A 17,888-nucleotide genomic window follows, 5' to 3' on the forward strand; every position below is an offset into this window, starting at 1 on the left:
GTCCTCATAGTGTCCAGGGAGGCCAAAAGGGGAGCTGTTATACGATCCTGTAAATATATTCAATTACGTTGCACCTGCTCGCAAGACCCTGAGGCGAGAATGAATATCAATGACAGTTAAGTTGGTCATTTTGTTTCCATGTTACTTTGCTCTTTGTACTTCAGTGACCACAAACATCTTGTAAGTAAGTGTTTAAAATGTACAGGGTTTCCCCTACAATGATTCAAATTGTAAATGATTGAGTCATCGGCTTTTTTCCCCACTTTAGCGACCTAACTCGTAATACGATCTACACTGAAAATTGAAAATATTTTAAAACCATTCGAAAAACAGACCGACTTCCATATAAAATGTCAACGTAAGAATCGCATTCGCTTTCAAAACACTGAAAAACAATATTTTCTTTTCTTTGTTTCTGCAAAAACATTGCTATTCTAATCATAATGACGCTGCTTGTCCTTTCGCCAACACCATTGGCTAAGGGTTTAAAAGATTTTTAAAAGTAAACATTTCGCACTGAATGATCAGTTCTAACACTTCACACTTCATGTCACATCCTTTGCACGAAACAGCGAAGAAAACGTGAGCATACACTGAGGCGAAGTTAAATCAGTCAACAAGGCTTTTTGGTGAGGCGCAAAGCGAACTACCAAAAAATGAACAAGTCCTTTTCAGGGAAGCACCCGATTAAGAAATTTGATGAGATTGTACTAATGTGCAATGGCTGCTTTTCACTTGTTCTTGCGGTAACAATCTTTTTGACAAACATCCTCCTGGTTATGGCGACAAGAAGAAATCCTCTTCGCTTTAACAAAGTAATCGACAAAATTAACATCGCGTCCTTCTACCTCAATCTCTTGGCTTGTGTGTTTTTTCTTCCTTGCTTTGGAATGACAGTGATTCTTCAGAGTTGGCAAATGACCAAGACAACTGTCCTTTTTGCAAGCAACCCAAGTTATCTATCTGTAACAGTTCTTCTATTCACGCAGTCAAACGTGGATGCGGCCCTCCTAAGGACGATTGAGCGGAGCTCAGCGTTTATATTACCTCATTTTCATCGCCGTTTTATGACCAAAAACAGAGTGCTAATCACTTTGTTGCTATCAGAGTCTTGTGCCCTGACATTTGCTTGTTTGCAGCTTACTGGAATAAACAAAATTGTATTTTACACCGTTTATATCCATATGTTTATTTCAGCCCCTATGTTTGTTATGTTTATTTTGGTTAGCATCACTTACTGGAATATTAAAACCAATAACAGAGTAATGAACCGAGAAACTCCTCAATCCGCTGAAAAGCTAGAGCTTCACAGAAAACGGGCTTCAAGAACTTCAAGAAAGTACCTGATACTTGTTTTACTTCTGACTGTACCAATGTTCTTGTGCATTTTACCTTGGTACATTTTAACTATCATTTATGTCACGTACAAGGACAGTGTTGAAACTGATGCGGCATTTCTAGCAGAACAATTTTCTATATCATTTCTCTTTCTCCCTGATCTCTTTCTACCTATTATAAAAACACTTCGTTTCAAGGAATACTACAACTCGATAAAACGCTTCCGAAAATGAACGAGCGTCTAGCTAAATTATTCCCCTCTTAAAGTACTCATCTTAAAGGGCAAAAATTACAGTTTGTCAGTTTAAATGTAGAAAATAAACACACAGAAGAAACAATGATTCTGGCTTTAAAAATCTAATTAAAATAAAGACAGCTTAGAAAATAAAATGAACGCCAACCCATTTAGTTAAGTCAATCTAGACAGTTTTGAGGGGCCTAGCCTGCGAATCAACAATCTGCCGAAATGATGCTATTTGTGCTGCATGTCGAAATTCAGCTGCAGCTTTTACCACAGTACACCCAGAAAAACGGAGTTCTTTAATACCCCCAAAAAATTTTAAGCTTTACCTACATGAAAATCAATAGTGATTACTCTAGTACGCAAATAAAAGTTTGAATTTTGACATATCAATTTGACAAATTCTATATAAAGTGTTTTCATAATTTAGAATTGCCGCGAAGTGTTTGGTCAACAACTGGTATTCTGAATAGAAAAATGCCTGTGCAAATAAGCTTTTGGTGTTTTAGTGTTTATTAAAAAAAAGTGTACTTTCTTGTGCGATTATCATTTACAACACTTTTCGTTTTAAAGTAGCCGGATCCAACCTTCTATCCTTGTTATCTTGTACTGTTAATTAGGTTAAGTGTGCTACCTTGTGAATGGTAAGTAATAGTTATTGCATTAGCAAAGTTCGTTCAGCTGCCTTGCACTAAGATAACACCGCCTTTTCATATTTAAATTATCTATTCTCTGCATAAATACTGTAAGCTTTGGAAAAATGTAAATCTTATTTTAAGTTACTTCTACTAAACAGAAAACTTGATAAGAATTTTATTTTGCAACTATAAACAGATCCTTTTTCCTCAGTTTCTGGTGTTGTGTTTTTGAGCAACAGCCAAGCTCCAGCACTGAAATGTAGAAAATAGATTATTAAAAGATGACGCATCACCTGACTACAGAGCTGCTTTCGAAATTCATAAACTGAATTTGACTCGAATTGACAGTTCGCGCCGACGATAGGCCGTAGGGACCTTACGATCCGAAAACGTCGCTGAAAAACAGACTTCGCATCATTTTAACCTTTTTCGCGATTATCCCAATTCGTCCTGTTACTTAAAAGAAGGGGATTTTGGCTGCTGCTGAAGACAGGGGAACGCGCTCAAGTTCGGACAGAGATGGTAGAATTTATCTCCTTGCCGTTCCCGTTCCCAAGTAAACCTAAAATTTGGTCATTTCACGTCGTAGTTGTGCAGTGAAGGCAAAGAAATGTAAAAAAAAGCGTGATGCGTGTGCAGAGTTTTTGTTTCGCTTATTAAACCTATTGTTTTTTGACGCTCCTTTTGCCGTCGTCGTCGTGGTTTCGTGAGGTCCCTAATGATTATAGCGCCAGTAACGGGAACGTATAAAATGCAGCTAGTTGTAAGAACGAGAAGTCTAAAGACTACTGCAAAGCTGATTTAAAACAACGTGTATTGCCTCTTCAGGTTTACAGATGTTACTGAACTTATGTAGCAATCACAATATTATATAAATGGAGAATGTCGCAATAAAAATTGTTTAAAAGGGAGAGGCGGAAATGACGTACAACACAAAAACTGGAAAGGAAAAATACTAAAGAGATGGATTACAATAATTCGTCACGGCGGTTTAGGCCATGAGGTTCAAGGGTCATGACGTTTTTACATACTACCTAAAATACATAAAAAGGGAAATCCTGGACGCCCCATAGTTTCATCTAACAGCCACCCTCGGACTGAACGCATCTCACAATTTGTTGACTACCACATTAACCCTCTCGTCTCTAGGAATTAAACTCCAGTTAGGTTCGCCTACATTTGACAAAGTTAGTAGCAGGTAGGAATGAATAAACCCAATAAATACTGAATAGGCCACTTCCGAGTTCCCCCGGGCCTCTGTATCAAAAGGAGGTTAAGTGCTCAGCCTTTGATATGGAAAAAAACAGACTTGCAAGAGAAAAGTAAACAGAAAAACGTTTAACGGTATTTGCTCAGCAGCTACCACAAGAGCCTTGGATACCTGAAAATTCTTCAAGGGCTCCGTTAATTTCTTTAGCTCTAATTCCGAAGAAGCACAAAATTTTCGCGATGAAGTAGATATAAAAGAAGCAAAACGTTTTGGTTGGATAAAAGAGCATGCGCTGTGAGACCCAAATAGCCAGATTTTGGCTACTCTGGTGCAGAGTTTCCCAGAGCTTACGCGTGCATTCCCAAACCCGTAAGCACTGGGGTCGAGAATGTCAAAGAAGCAGACGGTTGCTCGCAGTTTGGCTCGCAGTAGCGTTGCGTCCGACTTGGAGAAACCACTGCTCGCAGGGCATGCTATAAGTGACAGTATGCAAAAATCTGCAAAGAATTTCTTAAGTTTATGGAGTTTCTGCTTTTACATTGTAACCTACTAACTTTCAAAATAACGTTTTATCTGAACATATTTCTCAGTCGCATACAGTAGTCGTGTTTCGTTTCGGTGGAACTTGCAAATGTGAAGTTCGCTATTGCTTTTTTGTCAACTTCTTTGACGCATTCGAGTCAAGCAATTGAGTGTTAAGAAATCTTAAAGGGAAGCCCATTTGATTATCTGACCAAGATAAGAACTGTACAAGTTTAATATTATTTTCCCAAATTATTAGAAACACAGATGCACACCTCAAATTATTTTATAGTCATCTATCATGATCTTCCAAAACCTGGAGCTCTTACAATAGTCAACAGGAGGGGAATTCTACTCGCGTGAACAGCAGAGAGGGCGCATAGCGCGTAAGAATTGCGCCCTCGTGTTTGTATCGGTTATGTATCGTACAACAGAAAAATCAATGTGTTAGTGGTTTGCGTGGTGTGTAAAAGGAAGAGTGAGAACATATGACTCGCGTGAAACGCACGATGGGCGCAGAACGTGAGGAAGTGCACCCCTCACGTTCGAGCACCCTGGCGATGCTCCATCGTCCGTCCAGCTTCCACTGTAGTAGGCCAATGCACTAGTTAGTTTAAAAAAATGCGCTATAGCCCTATCTATTTTGTTTTCTTCTTTCGTTTCTTGGGCAAAGGACCCTGTAGGTCACTGCGATCTGATGAGTACTCAAGCATCAGCTTGTTGTCACTTGTCTTTTTATCACGATCCCTAAGACACAAAATAAAACAGTTGATCGCCATATAAGGCAGCATAAAGAAGTTTTGTGAAAAGGCACTTAATGACAAAGGGAAGAAATTGAGTGGATTATCAAAGTAAGAACTGTTGTCAATCATAATAAATAAAAAAATATAGAGAAAAATAAAAAATTAAACCAATATCAACCCGCTTGCCTAATTTGATAACAAGCATGTGGTCTAACAGTCACTCTTTCACGTCTTTCTGAGGCGTCGAGTTAAAGTAACATGACTCGCTCAACTTGTCGGCCACAAAATAAATTCTTATGCACCGAACCAAGTTCAGAAAGAATGCTTTCGTCCTTCTTAAAACATCGCATCAGAAAGTCTCGCCTGGTTGTCACGCAGTGAGAGCTATACTAAACAGATTTATACCAACATAATTCTCTTCTCATAATCACTGTCCTCCCAGTTAAATTATAACCTAACCTTTTCCTTTTCTGGTTCTTGTGCTTCTTGGTTGATTGGAACATTTCTTTCGGGGCCTCCCTCAGAGCGAAACTTTTGGCCACATGTCCCAAGTGCAAGTTCTTGATATGAAAAATGTGCTTCAGATTGCTGGGATAAGTTGCGTAGGCTCGTACAAATGACTGATATGCTGAAAAAGTCAACAGAAATATTCAACAGGTCGGAACTTCCATTTCTCTGGTTTAATTCTGATCACCAATTATCGAATCATTTTTCCTACACTGCGGCATTGCCGGATTTCCACGACTGAATAAATTTTGCCGAATAAAATTTATGAGCGGCAAATGAAGCGTTGAATGTTCAGAGTTGGTATCTTAGGCATCCCGCAAAGTGACGACAAATACTGAAAAGAAAGACAAAAGTAGCCAAACCATTGGTGCTTTCTTTATCCTCTTCACGTTTAAAAAAAATTACAACTGAAATTGTAAGATCGGGGACAAGTAGATGTATGTGTCACCGGCCTAAAAAAGTGAGAAAAAAACAAACTTTCTCAATTCAAGAACTCTCGCGCAAACGTGGCCTTACTTCAAAACAAGCGGCATAAAAACCTACCAGTCTTTGCTGCTTTCAAATGACGCGGCTCGGAAAGAACGTAATCCTCAAAAGAATTCTGCAAATTTGTGGCTGACTCCTGCGCGTTGTGGTCCAAAACATTCTACAGAACAAGACAATGATGTTAACGTGAGTGGTTTAAAACCTCCAGTTATACTGTGCCTATAACGTGGCGAATGGGAAACCGACGAGGAACAGTTCTTGTAAGTATCAGTGTTAAACTGCTTGTTATGATACATGCCTTCAACTCTATTTCTCATCAATACATGAACTGGTTTTTAAACATTTCATAGGTTAAAGTCATACAGTTCAATATGATACATACATAAGAGGTATAGTGGCCACCAGCCAAATACTACTCACGTCACTGAATTACTTACCTTGGTTTTCCTCCCTGACGAAACATGGTGAGACACAACCAGGGTTTTGAGCACTTCGTTAACAAATAACTCGTCAGGGCTGCAATGAGACATCGTTATTATAAAGTTGAGTGATTATTGAAAACCACAAATTGGAAATAATGCGGGCTAAGAGAGGCAAACAACGAAACTAAACTGAACAAGATGTTCATTCCATCTGGAGGCGCGAAAAAACTGTAGCGGGGGAAAGAGGAGCGTTTTTTATTGACAAGGCTACCGCCAAATAGTCTAAAAGTCATTTAGTTAAACCGCTGGGCTAAAATGTGAACAAAAGAGCCCATTCATCTGCCACAGACATCCCTTGACAGAACTTCCGGATAAAGACGCTGTTTATTTAGAAACTAGCCTGCGAGCAAGCTCTTCATTTGGGGGAGTCGCGAGAAGTCACGCGAGAGCAGCACACGAAAGGAGACGCGAGTGCGAGGCTGGGCGTGTAAAGAAAGGGAGAGTTCTTCTTTCCGCCGCCCCTCGCGGCTTGCTTCGCTCGCCATAAAAGGAGGGCTTGCTAGAGGCTATTTACAAACCTGATTCCATGCTTCTTTAGTGTTTCTAAGTACCCCACCTGAGGACAAATCATAAGAAAAAAAGCAAACAATAAAGGGAATGAGTACAGTCAACTCTCTCTAACACGGATACCTTTGTCTAAGTCTCCGTCTTAGAGAGGTGTCCGTCTTATAGAGAGTCAAATAAAGGGAGTAAAGAAAGGCAGGGACCAACTCTAAGTGTTCGTTTTACAGAGGTGTCCGTTAAGAGAGAGTCGACTGTACATTGAAAATCTCTTACCGACAGCTAAATGTACCGGCTCAACCCCACAATTCAGTACCAAAAAAGAAACTTCTACGTTTGCATTTATGAGGAAGACAAGCACGACATTTTTCCACAAGGACAATAACACTATGGATTGACAACAAAGTCAAAGATAACAGTGTAACAAAAAGGCAAATAACTGGAAGTGGAAAATTTGGAAAAATTAGTGGCTATTCATCGACAAAATACACCGAACAAGATAAACAGGATCAGCTCTCTCTGGCTTTGGGGTTTATCATATATAGACGCAACCGACATATTGGTAAGAACAGGATTCATTTAAACTTACTTCAGCAGGAGATAAAAAGAGCAAGGCATTCCCCTTCAGTCCGATTCTTGCTGTGCGACCAACTCTGTGAACATAATCGGCTGGGTTTCCTGGAGTGTTGTACTACATTATATACAAAAAAATGTGGAGGCAACTTGATGTAAATCACTCTTATTAAAAAAACTGGACTGTAGCAGTACTCAAGCTGACGTTTATGTGCCAAGCAAAAGCGCATTGGTTCTTCAAAACAAAAGATTCTTTAATTTCACTCGTTACAAATTTAAATCACAAAAACAATGTTTGTAAACAGTTATGCCTCCTGTAAGGGTAAAAAACGCAAGAAAACTTGCATTCCAAATATTTAATCTACCGGTAGCGAAACAGGATATTTCTACTTCGAAGAATATTTTTGAAAGAAAAATAATGATGATGATTAGTTTACCTGGATTATCCAATTAACATGAGGTAAATCCAGTCCTCTTGCAGCTACATCCTGCAATATAAAATATTAAAATAATCTACTGAAAAAAAAGGCGCCATTAAGAAACTACAAATAAACTGGGACTAATATTCCGGTTCTTGTGTTCAACCTCGCGCGATATGTTTGAAATGTCATAAGGCTTTCACGTCCGGTCCGAATACAAAGAAAAATTCAAACACTTTCTAGGCTATTCAGAGTACTTTAAATTCTCCAGAAATGTAATGTAAGCGGCGTTACATAATTTGTGTCTATTCGGTCATCCTAGGGGAACTTGAGTCTTTTCGAAATTACAAGGGCTTCAGTATTATTTTCCCGAAAATTTTAGGTGCAATTAACCGTTATACGAAAGTGAGAATTTTCCGGATTCCTCAGTCTCCATCACATTTTAGAAAACGAAAATTTTAAGTTTCCTTTTCCTACGAAAAAGAGTGTAACCTGGGTAGTAAAATGTGAAAAATTAAACTTCGGAAAATGTAGAAGTTTTTAGCCGTCATAAAGGAAAAGAAAATTCTAGGCAATATTTGCTTCTCACAGATATTTTACAGAAAACAGTCGTTGGGTGCCCCTGAAGGCTGTGTGAAGTGGATCAGTTTCAGAAAGGGTTAAACAGTTTCTCGTGAACCACGTATAATGCCGCGTACCGCAACACATTAATCGACTTCAGGAGTGAACAAAGGATACTGCATGAGATTCCACGCAATGCTGTATTTAACTTCAGGCCCAGAGAGGATATGTAAGCAATATTATCAAGTGCAATAGGTCTTACAATGTTGCACAAGGAGCACTTCTGACCTTTAAGGTCCACATAAGATATATAAGGCACAGAATAAATCGCTGAATCATGGACTAGCACGCTTGGATTGGTATTGACTCTGAGGGGCCAGAAGAAAGACAAGCGGGTAGAAAATATTGAATGGTAAGTAGACACAAAAAAGCTTATAATAACTTACCGTACAAAATAAAATGCCACTTTCAGCGTCACTAAAGCTCTTGAACATGGCTGTCCTTTCCTATCAGGAGAAGGAAAGTTATTGGTATATTCACCTTAAATTACCATTTTCCTGTAAGCTTTGTTTTGACCCTCTCACGTACTATATGCCGAGAACACAGAGAAAACTTCATTTCTCATGACTTCGATCCTCTTGTCAAGTGTAAGTACTACTTCGTCACAATGACCACAGAAGTTTTTATCTCATGATTTTACATCACAAGTTTATGTACTTAAGGTGGCTCGACTGGATTTTTTGGGGTTGATACCTCCCCAGTTTGAGCATCAACTACGTCGGCATGAGTAAAGATATGGAAAAACGGTTACCACAGCTGTATTATATAAAGATGAAAATTTCTTATGATCTGGGTTTTATTGTAATCAGAGTCGCCATGGCAACGTAATGACGCCATTACGTTTTTCATTTATCTTTGTGTTTCTCTGTACCAGGAGTTTTTTGAAGAAATCGCTTAAGGAAGTATGTACCTGCCATAATTGCCTCCATTATAGCAAAGTTTGAACAAATTCTATGACAGCGTTTTCGAAATATTTTGAAATGCAGTTTTAAGAATCATAAAAACAGTGAAATAGCATGCTAGCCACACAATTCGCTGATATTTTAAGAAAATGATAAGTTTTGGGAACGCGGCAGATTTTGTGTTTACAAGTGAGCGTCCTCATTATTCACTGGCACTTTTTTCAAGTTTCATATACACGTGCACATTTAGCATTTAGTATGGCAGGTACATACTCCCTTAAGCGATTTCTTCAAAAAACTCCTGGTACAGAGAAACACAAAGATAAATGAAAAACGTAATGGCGTCATTACGTTGCCATGGCGACTCTGATTACAATAAAACCCAGATCATAAGAAATTTTCATCTTTATATAATACAGCTGTGGTAACCGTTTTTCCATATCTTTACTCATGCCGACGTAGTTAATGCTCAAACTGGGGAGGTATCAACCCCAAAAAATCCAGTCGAGCCACCTTAAAGTAGTCTATCTTTCGTTTTCTGAACCAAATGGAATGAAGTGCCGGTCGATGCTTACCATCTGAGACATACTTCCATGAAGCTTAAGAAAGGTCAGTGGTGTCTCTGAGAAACAATAAGCTGCAGTTAAAAAACAAACAAACAAACACTGTGGTGTCTTGGGGTGGGGGTGGGGTAAGAATATAGGATTGAAAATTGGTGAAAGTACCCACACCACCTGACGTCAAAAGTTGCACTGCGTTACTCCTCATAGCATAACAAAATGCTTGCCAGTCCTTTTCCTTTTCTTCTTCTTCTTCTTTTTTTTTTATTGTTCCCTCCACCCATCATCCAGCCACAGACAGATCAACGTTATAAAAAAATGAGCACACAGCAACTCTTAACATCCATCCTAAAAAAAACTTGCGTCGCATACTAACATAAGATCAAACTGAGAAAGAAAAAACTTACTTGAATGTGAACAAAGACAGTCTTTGAATAAGTCAAAGTGGAAATCAACAGAGTCGCGACTTGACATAAAAACTATCACTTTGGCGGCCGGTGAAACCTAAAGAAAGATAAACATTGCGTAAGACAGAATGTATTCACTTACTTTGCTATAACACCTGGGCCCTCCTCCATAAAGTGTTGCAACACTGCAAATACACACCTCAAGAAACTAAGACCAAGATCGTTTGAAGAGGTGAGTAAATTCAGTTAGCAGCGAGTCCAAGTCACTCTGGTGCTTGTTATTTAAGAAAAAAAGAAAGAAATGACGATCCGCTGAGGTTGTCAACCCCGGCACACCGGTGGCTAGCGGGGTTACATACAAGGGTTTTATCCTTTCATCTACAACTTAAATGTGTGCACGACAAGAAGGATACCTCCCTTCCTCCCTAGGGCAGTACCAGGGGTGGAACTAGGCTATAGGCGAATCTTTTTTGACGTCATTGTTTACTTTTTTCCTCATTACCATACGACTTAACTCAGAAAAGCCATGGCTGTTATATGAACTAAATGCAAAAGTTGAAAGAGCTGATTAAGTTGAGCAATTTGTGCAATTTTCAGCTCTTTGCAAGCAATATTGAAAGAAATATCATCCATCAAAAACTGCGAAATTGCCAGGTGGCATAAAAGTTAATGAACCACACATTGTCTGTAAAATTTCGAGTTTTTAGAAGAGAATTTCTCCGAAACCATTCGGTGTTTTGGGTTCAAATTTTCAGAGATAACTGAAACTGTTATGCTCTTTCAATATTCAGAGTTTAACTTTTTATTTTATTAGCGATTATGAGGCAAAAAGTGTAAACAAAGATTCGCCTAATTTCACTACCTGTGGCTGGTTTTTCCAAAGTAAAAATGCTGCCAATGTGACCAAACGTAACTTGCTTGGGACAATCATAAAGAACTGTTTCAACTGCTGTGGAGTGGTATAACTTACATCCCTTGAAACCTAGAATAGCAATCAGCAGCAAAGTGGAAGAGTGATTTAGATGGCTTGGGCGGCAATGCACAACAAGAGGCAGTGAGTGCTAAAAGAAATGCGAATAAGGAAAATCCCTAAGGAAGTGCAAATAATTATACAACAATTTAAACATAAGAGAACTGGGCTGAGTTGCTAAAAGCATGGTTAGCTTTAACCATTGGTTAAGCAGTATCAAAACCAATACGTTGTCAAGGTATTAAACGCTGGTGAACGTTAACCATGCTTCGAGCAATTGGGCCCTGGACAAAATATCATAGAGAGGAGACAGTCTGAGTAGTTTCTTTGTATTTCAAATTATCTCTAATTTTGAGCCGACGGCTATACATTTATGACGAGAGTAATTTTTTTCCATCTTCTCTTCCTTTCCGGTAGCAAGTCTTTATTATCAATCCGCAGAAACCAGTAAACTTAAGCCAAAAAAAAAATTTAAGTGCACACTTAATTGGGAGCCTCGCTCTGTTGTGTGTCCCGCACCTTCGTCCCTCGTTTTTGTGTCTTCTTCGAATGTATTTTTTTCTCCTAGTCTTTTTTAGTATTTTAATCATGGTGAAAGTGATTAAATAAATAAAATAAATAAATTACATAAATTTTACAGCCGCACTTGCTAACCTGTACCGGCTCCGTTTGTGCTTTACAGTCGTCGCCTGTCAGGATCTGATCTGCTGTGATGTCAATAAATAGTGGCTCATGAAGGCTGATACCTGCCAATCTCTCCACGGCTTTGGGAAAAATATAAATTCAGTATGGCCAAAATCAATAAGGAGATTAAGAGTCACGTTTACGGTAAAAGAAAAACGTGAGTTTGTACACGTGACCAAGTTCTCCCTTTACTTGCCGTTTACTGTTCATTATAACTACACGGAAATCGGTAGACTCACGCCAGTTCCATTGGTTTTAGCTGTTTTTTATTTGCTCATTTCCTATTTTAAAAATTTATTAATATGAATCTCACGTTTGCCGTTTGCCGTAAACGCGATGCTTAATCTCTCTATCATTTGTTGGTACACCTTCAAGCTTCATTCTTATAGAAGTTATGTTTGGCAGCTTGTTGATCGTCTTTTTATTGACTTCAGTCTTACTCCTAAGATACCTCCTTCTTTAAAAACATTATCACTGACCAGAATGAAATAGATACCCAGTATAGAACTGACAACTATTGTACAGCTCGTTTACCTTCACCAAGTGTAGCAGAAAGCAGAACGGTTTGACATTTGACACCAGCAAACAGAGCCTTCTTGACAGCAGATAGAATAGACGATACGTCCTTCTCAAAGCCTAAGTCCAACAACCTGTAAATTATACGGCCAAAAGTTACATTCTCAGTCAACCACAGAACTCAGCAAAACTGGTAATGCACAGTGAAAAGAAAAAATATATATTACAACATTCGTTCAGAGTAAAGCAATTTACGGAAGAAAAAAAAGAAAGCGGTAAATTGCAAGCAAGACTACACAATGGAACATAAAGTAAGAAAAGGACATCCAGTTCGTCAATTAGTTTCTTTTGGAGTGGCGCATTCAACGTTAGTTCTTGATCAATACCTGTCAGCCTCATCAAGGACTATCCAGCGAAGTCTCTTTAATTCCAAACTCCTAGTTTTCTAAACGATTAGAGAATACAATGTACATCTTCATTATAAGGCAGGCAGGAAGAAAAAACATAGACACAAGTCTTAATCATTTCGTAATAATGATGCAGGTGTTTGTTGAGTCAAACTAATTCATATGGACACCAAAGGAAATCCTTACAATACAGTGTGAGGGGTACAGTCTGTGTTAGAGCGTGAGCCGACCGGGAAGTTAATTTGATTGTACTACGTTTGGTCCTTCTCTCTTTCGACTTACCCTCCGCAACAAAGGTATGTTCCGGATACACCTGTAACACTCACAAAGAATTTATCGGACGATATTTCATTCGTGAGCTAAGACAAGAAACGGCTTTAAATCATGAAACAATCAATAAGAACGATAGTGATGTACCTCAATGTGATCGAGGAGTCTTCCTGGAGTTGCAACAAGAACGTTTATACCTTTTCTTATTCTGAAAAAAACAACAACATCAACAAAATAACAAAAAAATGAGCTTAATAAAAAATTTATGGCAGGGCTACACTTTTACTCGAAAAGATTGAGTCCAAACAGCCTCAGTTGCACGCGACAGGGAAAATGGGGGCGCAAGCCTGACCTGTTTCAAGTCATGCCCCATATTTTTCATGCAGGGTCTGCTACACTGTAAGTGGGTCATTTGTACACTAAAACCTTGACTAATAAAAGTGACGCAATAACAAATCCCTGTGGGTCCATTGATTTAAAATAATATCTTACAAACAAAATTAAGAAATTAAAGCTATTTGAGAATTGCTTTTCCGTGATCCTGTTTCTTTGTTATTAGTAACAATCTGCGCTGGGCGGAATCTAAGTCACTCTGACAACTCCTGTCTCAAAATCAGATGCGTCACAATTCAACTGGAAACTTCTATGCCGTTTTACGTAAGGGTTTCGTGTGAACAACTTTGTTATGTGCGTCAACGGCATTCCATTTTCTAAAATAGAGTTTCAAATTACCGAGCTTTCTCAGATTTCCTTTTTTCTCCTCCAGTGACAATTCCTGGCACAACCCACTGAAAAGGCTGCGGAAAACAAGAAACATCATGCATTACTCAAACATTAGAGCACCCTCGTGTGTCATCCACCTTTTGTAACAACTTGTTCAAGAAAAGTGAGCAACTTTCCCATATGCACAACTGTGCACAAGTGTGCGCAAAGATATTCCTAGATATTATGCTTTTATGTGCTTTACTGTGCTAAAAGGGAACAAAATATTATTACTTGTTCAAGTATATTTAGCTAGCTAGTCATAAAATTTTATACTCGCTAACAGACAAGGATCACACAAGGTTTAAGCTTGAAAAGCAAGTTCGAAACATTCATTTTTCTTTAACTGGTCAACTATACTTAACATTATACTGTAATCAGTATAGAGTAATGTACCTTAACCAGTTTTTGTAATGCATCAAAGCTTTGTATGGCCAGCTTAAAAAGAATGTTATTATACACTGTTAGCAAAGTATGAACTGTAAATCGATAAAAGATACAATAAAAGATACAATAAAAGATACAATAAAACACTCAGTCAAACCTCCCATAAGCGACCACCCAAAATGTGAAGACTTAGTGGTCGCTTACGGGAGGTGATCACTATAACGAGAATCGAGCCACGGGGTCAGGTCTCTACTCTTCCGTAAAGAGGTCCCGGCAGAACGGTGGCAGAACACCTACTTTTTGGAAGATGATTTACTGCAGGCAAGTTTTAAGTTGTACGTATACTTGTAGTTTCATCTTGTCACTGTATGTTCTTCTAATACTATGAGCGGTGTAGTACAAAACGCGAACAAACACCACTCCAAGTGGTCGCTTACAAGAGGTTAAAAACATTGGAAAACCTAAATACAACTGTCAGGCCAAAAATTGGACACAGTCGCTTATCGCATTTACGAGAGGTTCTGATTAGAAGGACAGATTTGACTGCAGGGAGAATTTTGGTGTTTTGGATCATGAGATGGTTGATTAAGAGAAGTGATTTTACCATACACTTTTCAGTTTCTTGTTATTGTTAATTTTTCCAATATTGTAATTACAATTGTTCACATTTTTCAGTGCAATAAGCAAACGTTTCAAAGCCAAGATATACAACCGTTTTTGTGACCGCCACCAAACTTGCTGAAGTATTCTCGATCTTGCCAAACTTTGATTGCAAGTGCAGCGCAACACTTCTTTTACACCGTAAAAATGCTTAGATGCATGAGAAAATTAAGAAGAAACTAAACTGATATAACCTGTGAACAGGTTCCTGTCTGCTCAAGTTTTCCTACTTTCTCTTCGTCGTATACCCCTCACGCACACTAGTTCGATAGATTGGGCTGAAACCTGAACTTGAAAAATAAAGTGTCAGGAAAAAAATATGAAATATTTACCTCTCTTGTTGGAACCAGAATTATGGCATAAGGCCCATCATTTCTCTAAATGAGGAAAAAATGATACATTCATCACAATAAAAACAGACTACTAAACACAATCGTGTTTCACTGCCAACAAAAACCTAAGTTACTGGCTAATTAAACACAAAAAGTAGTATTACATGTAAGTTACAGAGAGTATGATTGACAAAGGTTTTACTGTAAGCTTTTACTGTAAGCTTCTTCTATTAACAAGTGAACAAAGGTAATACATTTGAAGAAGGGCAAAGTTACATTGTTTAAACATGCACATTCACTCACAGTTATTTTTGGTTTTATATTCTGAAGGGAATGTATTACTGGCACCGCATATGAAAGAGTTTTTCCTATAAGAAAACAAAAAAGTATCAAAAAGAGTAAAAAAAATTCATGTAAGAAGTTAGTATAATATGTATTGTAAGGGATACTAAACCATAACCAACAACAGTAATTGAAGGGCTCGCTATAAATTGTCCCCAGATACCCTAATAAAATGTAGTTGGGAGCAAGTTAGCAACCCCACTTTCATCATATCTTCCACACCATCTGATCTAATCTATAGCCACCTACTTATTTTTCTTTCCTTCCACTAGAAATTTTCCTCACAACCATGATACATGCAAAAATTTAAAACAATGTACAGTACTGCACCTGTACCAGTCTTGGACTTCACAAACACATCTCTGCCTTCCAGCAAGGAAGGAATAACTGCCTTTTGTACACTGCAAAAAAGAAACAGTTATCATTATTAGTGAGAAAGGCGTCGTCACATGTATGTTCAGTAAAATGTCGCAAGCATATCAAACAAAGAAAGATCTAAACAAGATTGATGTACACAAAGCACCAAGCCTTAATTTTGCCATACTCCTTCATATATTAATTATAATTAGACTAAAGTGTACTGAATGATTAATTTTTTATTATTATTGCTGAATAAATATGAGCCAACATGATAATTATCTTATTCATCTATTGCAAGGAAAGTCATTAAACTACAACTTCTCAGTGTTTCTTTTTGGGCACCAATCACATGTAAATAATCAAACATTGTACTTTACTATCTGTTCATCAAGCTTGTCTTAACCAACATTGAACAAATACCTGGTCATGGTAGTCAACTTTAAGTTACTTTCAAGATTGGATACCTTTTGAGGATAACAGTATAAGCATTAAACAAAATACATTTGCTTTCATAATAGTAAATTATTATCAATCAAAGTTGCTCCATCATGTTAAGGGGTATAAGTATTATTAGCTACCTTCAGAACTTACAGTAGTAATTTGATCTGACACAAGCTACCTTGCCCTGCATCACTGATATGGATGCAGAAAAGAATATTAAACATTTTACAAGCTGTATGTACAAATTTGATGACTCCATTAGTGTCCACAGGATGAAATGTGTAGCTGCCTATCACAGAGATGCCAACCTCTGGAAATCAAAAATCTCATGTGGAGACCCTCTATTTGCAGTACCCACCTTCCTCCCCTCAATATCATTGGAACCCCTCTCCCCTGTTAAAAAGCACAAATTGACGTACATCATGATGTGGAAATGGCTTACAGGTACATACCATCAAAATTAATTACCATTCTAAGCAAATTTTTCTTTCTTTTCACCGGCCGACAGCCCACCATGTGACCTGCAAATAACTGCCTACAAATAATGGTCTGCTCATGTGCAATGCCGTCCAACAGTGTTTGGCTGCAAATAATATTCTGCTCATGTGTAAAGGAAACCATGCTTTTCTCCTTCTTGCAATCGGTCAAGCGTGAAAATGGCAGATCGCTTGCCTTCCCAAGGATATTTATGAAAAAACAAACTTGGTGATCGAATCATAAAACAATTATTATTGAACTCTGTTATCACAAAATATCGTGATGCTCAAGCTCGTCCAATAATTGTTAACTACTTGCTGTTAGCATTGTAATGACAGAATAATCTTTGTCAGTAATTAAATACATGGAGGACAAAAACAAAACCCATACTTTGAAAAAAAAAACATTTGAATTTTAAGAAAAATGGGCTAAATTCGAAATGAAAGACCAGAAAAGCTCAAGATTAGGCTTTATTCCTTGCCTTAAATGTTTGTATGAGCCAAAAATAAAAAAGCACATGTGATTGCTTTAGTCATTATATAATACATGTATGCACTTTCTGCAATAATTAACAATATTATTAATGAATGAGGAAAGTGAAGAATGAAGAATTATGGAAATCGAGGAGGGTGTTATCCGTCAAGGCTTTAGGCCGAGGCAGATAACACCCTCCAAGATCTCCATAATTCTTCATATGATGCGAAAGCCGAATTCAATAACTGTTTTATTATTCATTCAAAATAATAATTCCTAGTTTAAAAACATAGCTAAAACAAGCTTAACTTACCTGCATCGAAGTTAAGTTTATCTTCGATAGTTTATGTTTAGGTTTGTCCAGCTCCTCAAAGATTCTCGACAGAGCAGATCTCGCCCTTCTAGTTGTCTTCTTGCTGTTTTTGCTATGTTTTTAGCCATTATTTCGCCTAGTTCCAGCTGTAGTTTTACTCTTGAAACGAGTGAAGTGTCCGCCATTTTAGTTTTTACAACGAAAACAATTCAATTTCATCCCCAGGTCTTCTCGGTTAATGGTGCAATAACCTGTAGAAGGCTGCATTTTTGATGTCATTTCCTCGTTAAACACAAAATTCTTCCAAATTTGGTCATCAGTAACTGGTTATGGTGAATTATGC

General features: G+C 37.9%; 1 protein-coding gene across 2 annotated transcripts in view; it reads right to left on the reverse strand.

Moving 5' to 3' along the window:
• Positions 1-3,925: 3,925 nt before the first annotated feature.
• LOC140929145 (ATP-dependent DNA helicase DDX31-like) overlaps positions 3,926-17,888 on the reverse strand; it is a 26,745-nt gene continuing 12,782 nt past the window's right edge. The window contains exons 6-26 of one of the 2 annotated variants that reach the window (XM_073379018.1): positions 16,261-16,304; positions 15,811-15,881; positions 15,442-15,506; positions 15,139-15,183; positions 14,156-14,197; positions 13,730-13,794; positions 13,145-13,205; positions 12,707-12,765; positions 12,339-12,454; positions 11,775-11,884; positions 11,013-11,132; positions 10,151-10,247; positions 9,759-9,805; positions 8,668-8,727; positions 7,679-7,729; positions 7,258-7,359; positions 6,686-6,723; positions 6,123-6,201; positions 5,743-5,845; positions 5,152-5,320; positions 3,926-4,696 (exon numbers count right to left, since the gene is read on the reverse strand). In XM_073379018.1, coding sequence (XP_073235119.1) covers positions 4,588-4,696; positions 5,152-5,320; positions 5,743-5,845; positions 6,123-6,201; positions 6,686-6,723; positions 7,258-7,359; positions 7,679-7,729; positions 8,668-8,727; positions 9,759-9,805; positions 10,151-10,247; positions 11,013-11,132; positions 11,775-11,884; positions 12,339-12,454; positions 12,707-12,765; positions 13,145-13,205; positions 13,730-13,794; positions 14,156-14,197; positions 15,139-15,183; positions 15,442-15,506; positions 15,811-15,881; positions 16,261-16,304 — 1,653 coding nt within the window. In that variant the 3' untranslated portion in view covers positions 3,926-4,587. Of the gene's footprint in view, positions 4,697-5,151; positions 5,321-5,742; positions 5,846-6,122; positions 6,202-6,685; positions 6,724-7,257; positions 7,360-7,678; positions 7,730-8,667; positions 8,728-9,758; positions 9,821-10,150; positions 10,248-11,012; positions 11,133-11,774; positions 11,885-12,338; positions 12,455-12,706; positions 12,766-13,144; positions 13,206-13,729; positions 13,795-14,155; positions 14,198-15,138; positions 15,184-15,441; positions 15,507-15,810; positions 15,882-16,260; positions 16,305-17,888 lie in introns of both variants that reach the window. The other variant, XM_073379017.1, reaches the window with a different exon arrangement.

This window comes from Porites lutea, chromosome 2 (genome assembly GCF_958299795.1).
Source record: "Porites lutea chromosome 2, jaPorLute2.1, whole genome shotgun sequence".
NCBI classification, from domain to species: domain Eukaryota; kingdom Metazoa; phylum Cnidaria; class Anthozoa; order Scleractinia; family Poritidae; genus Porites; species Porites lutea.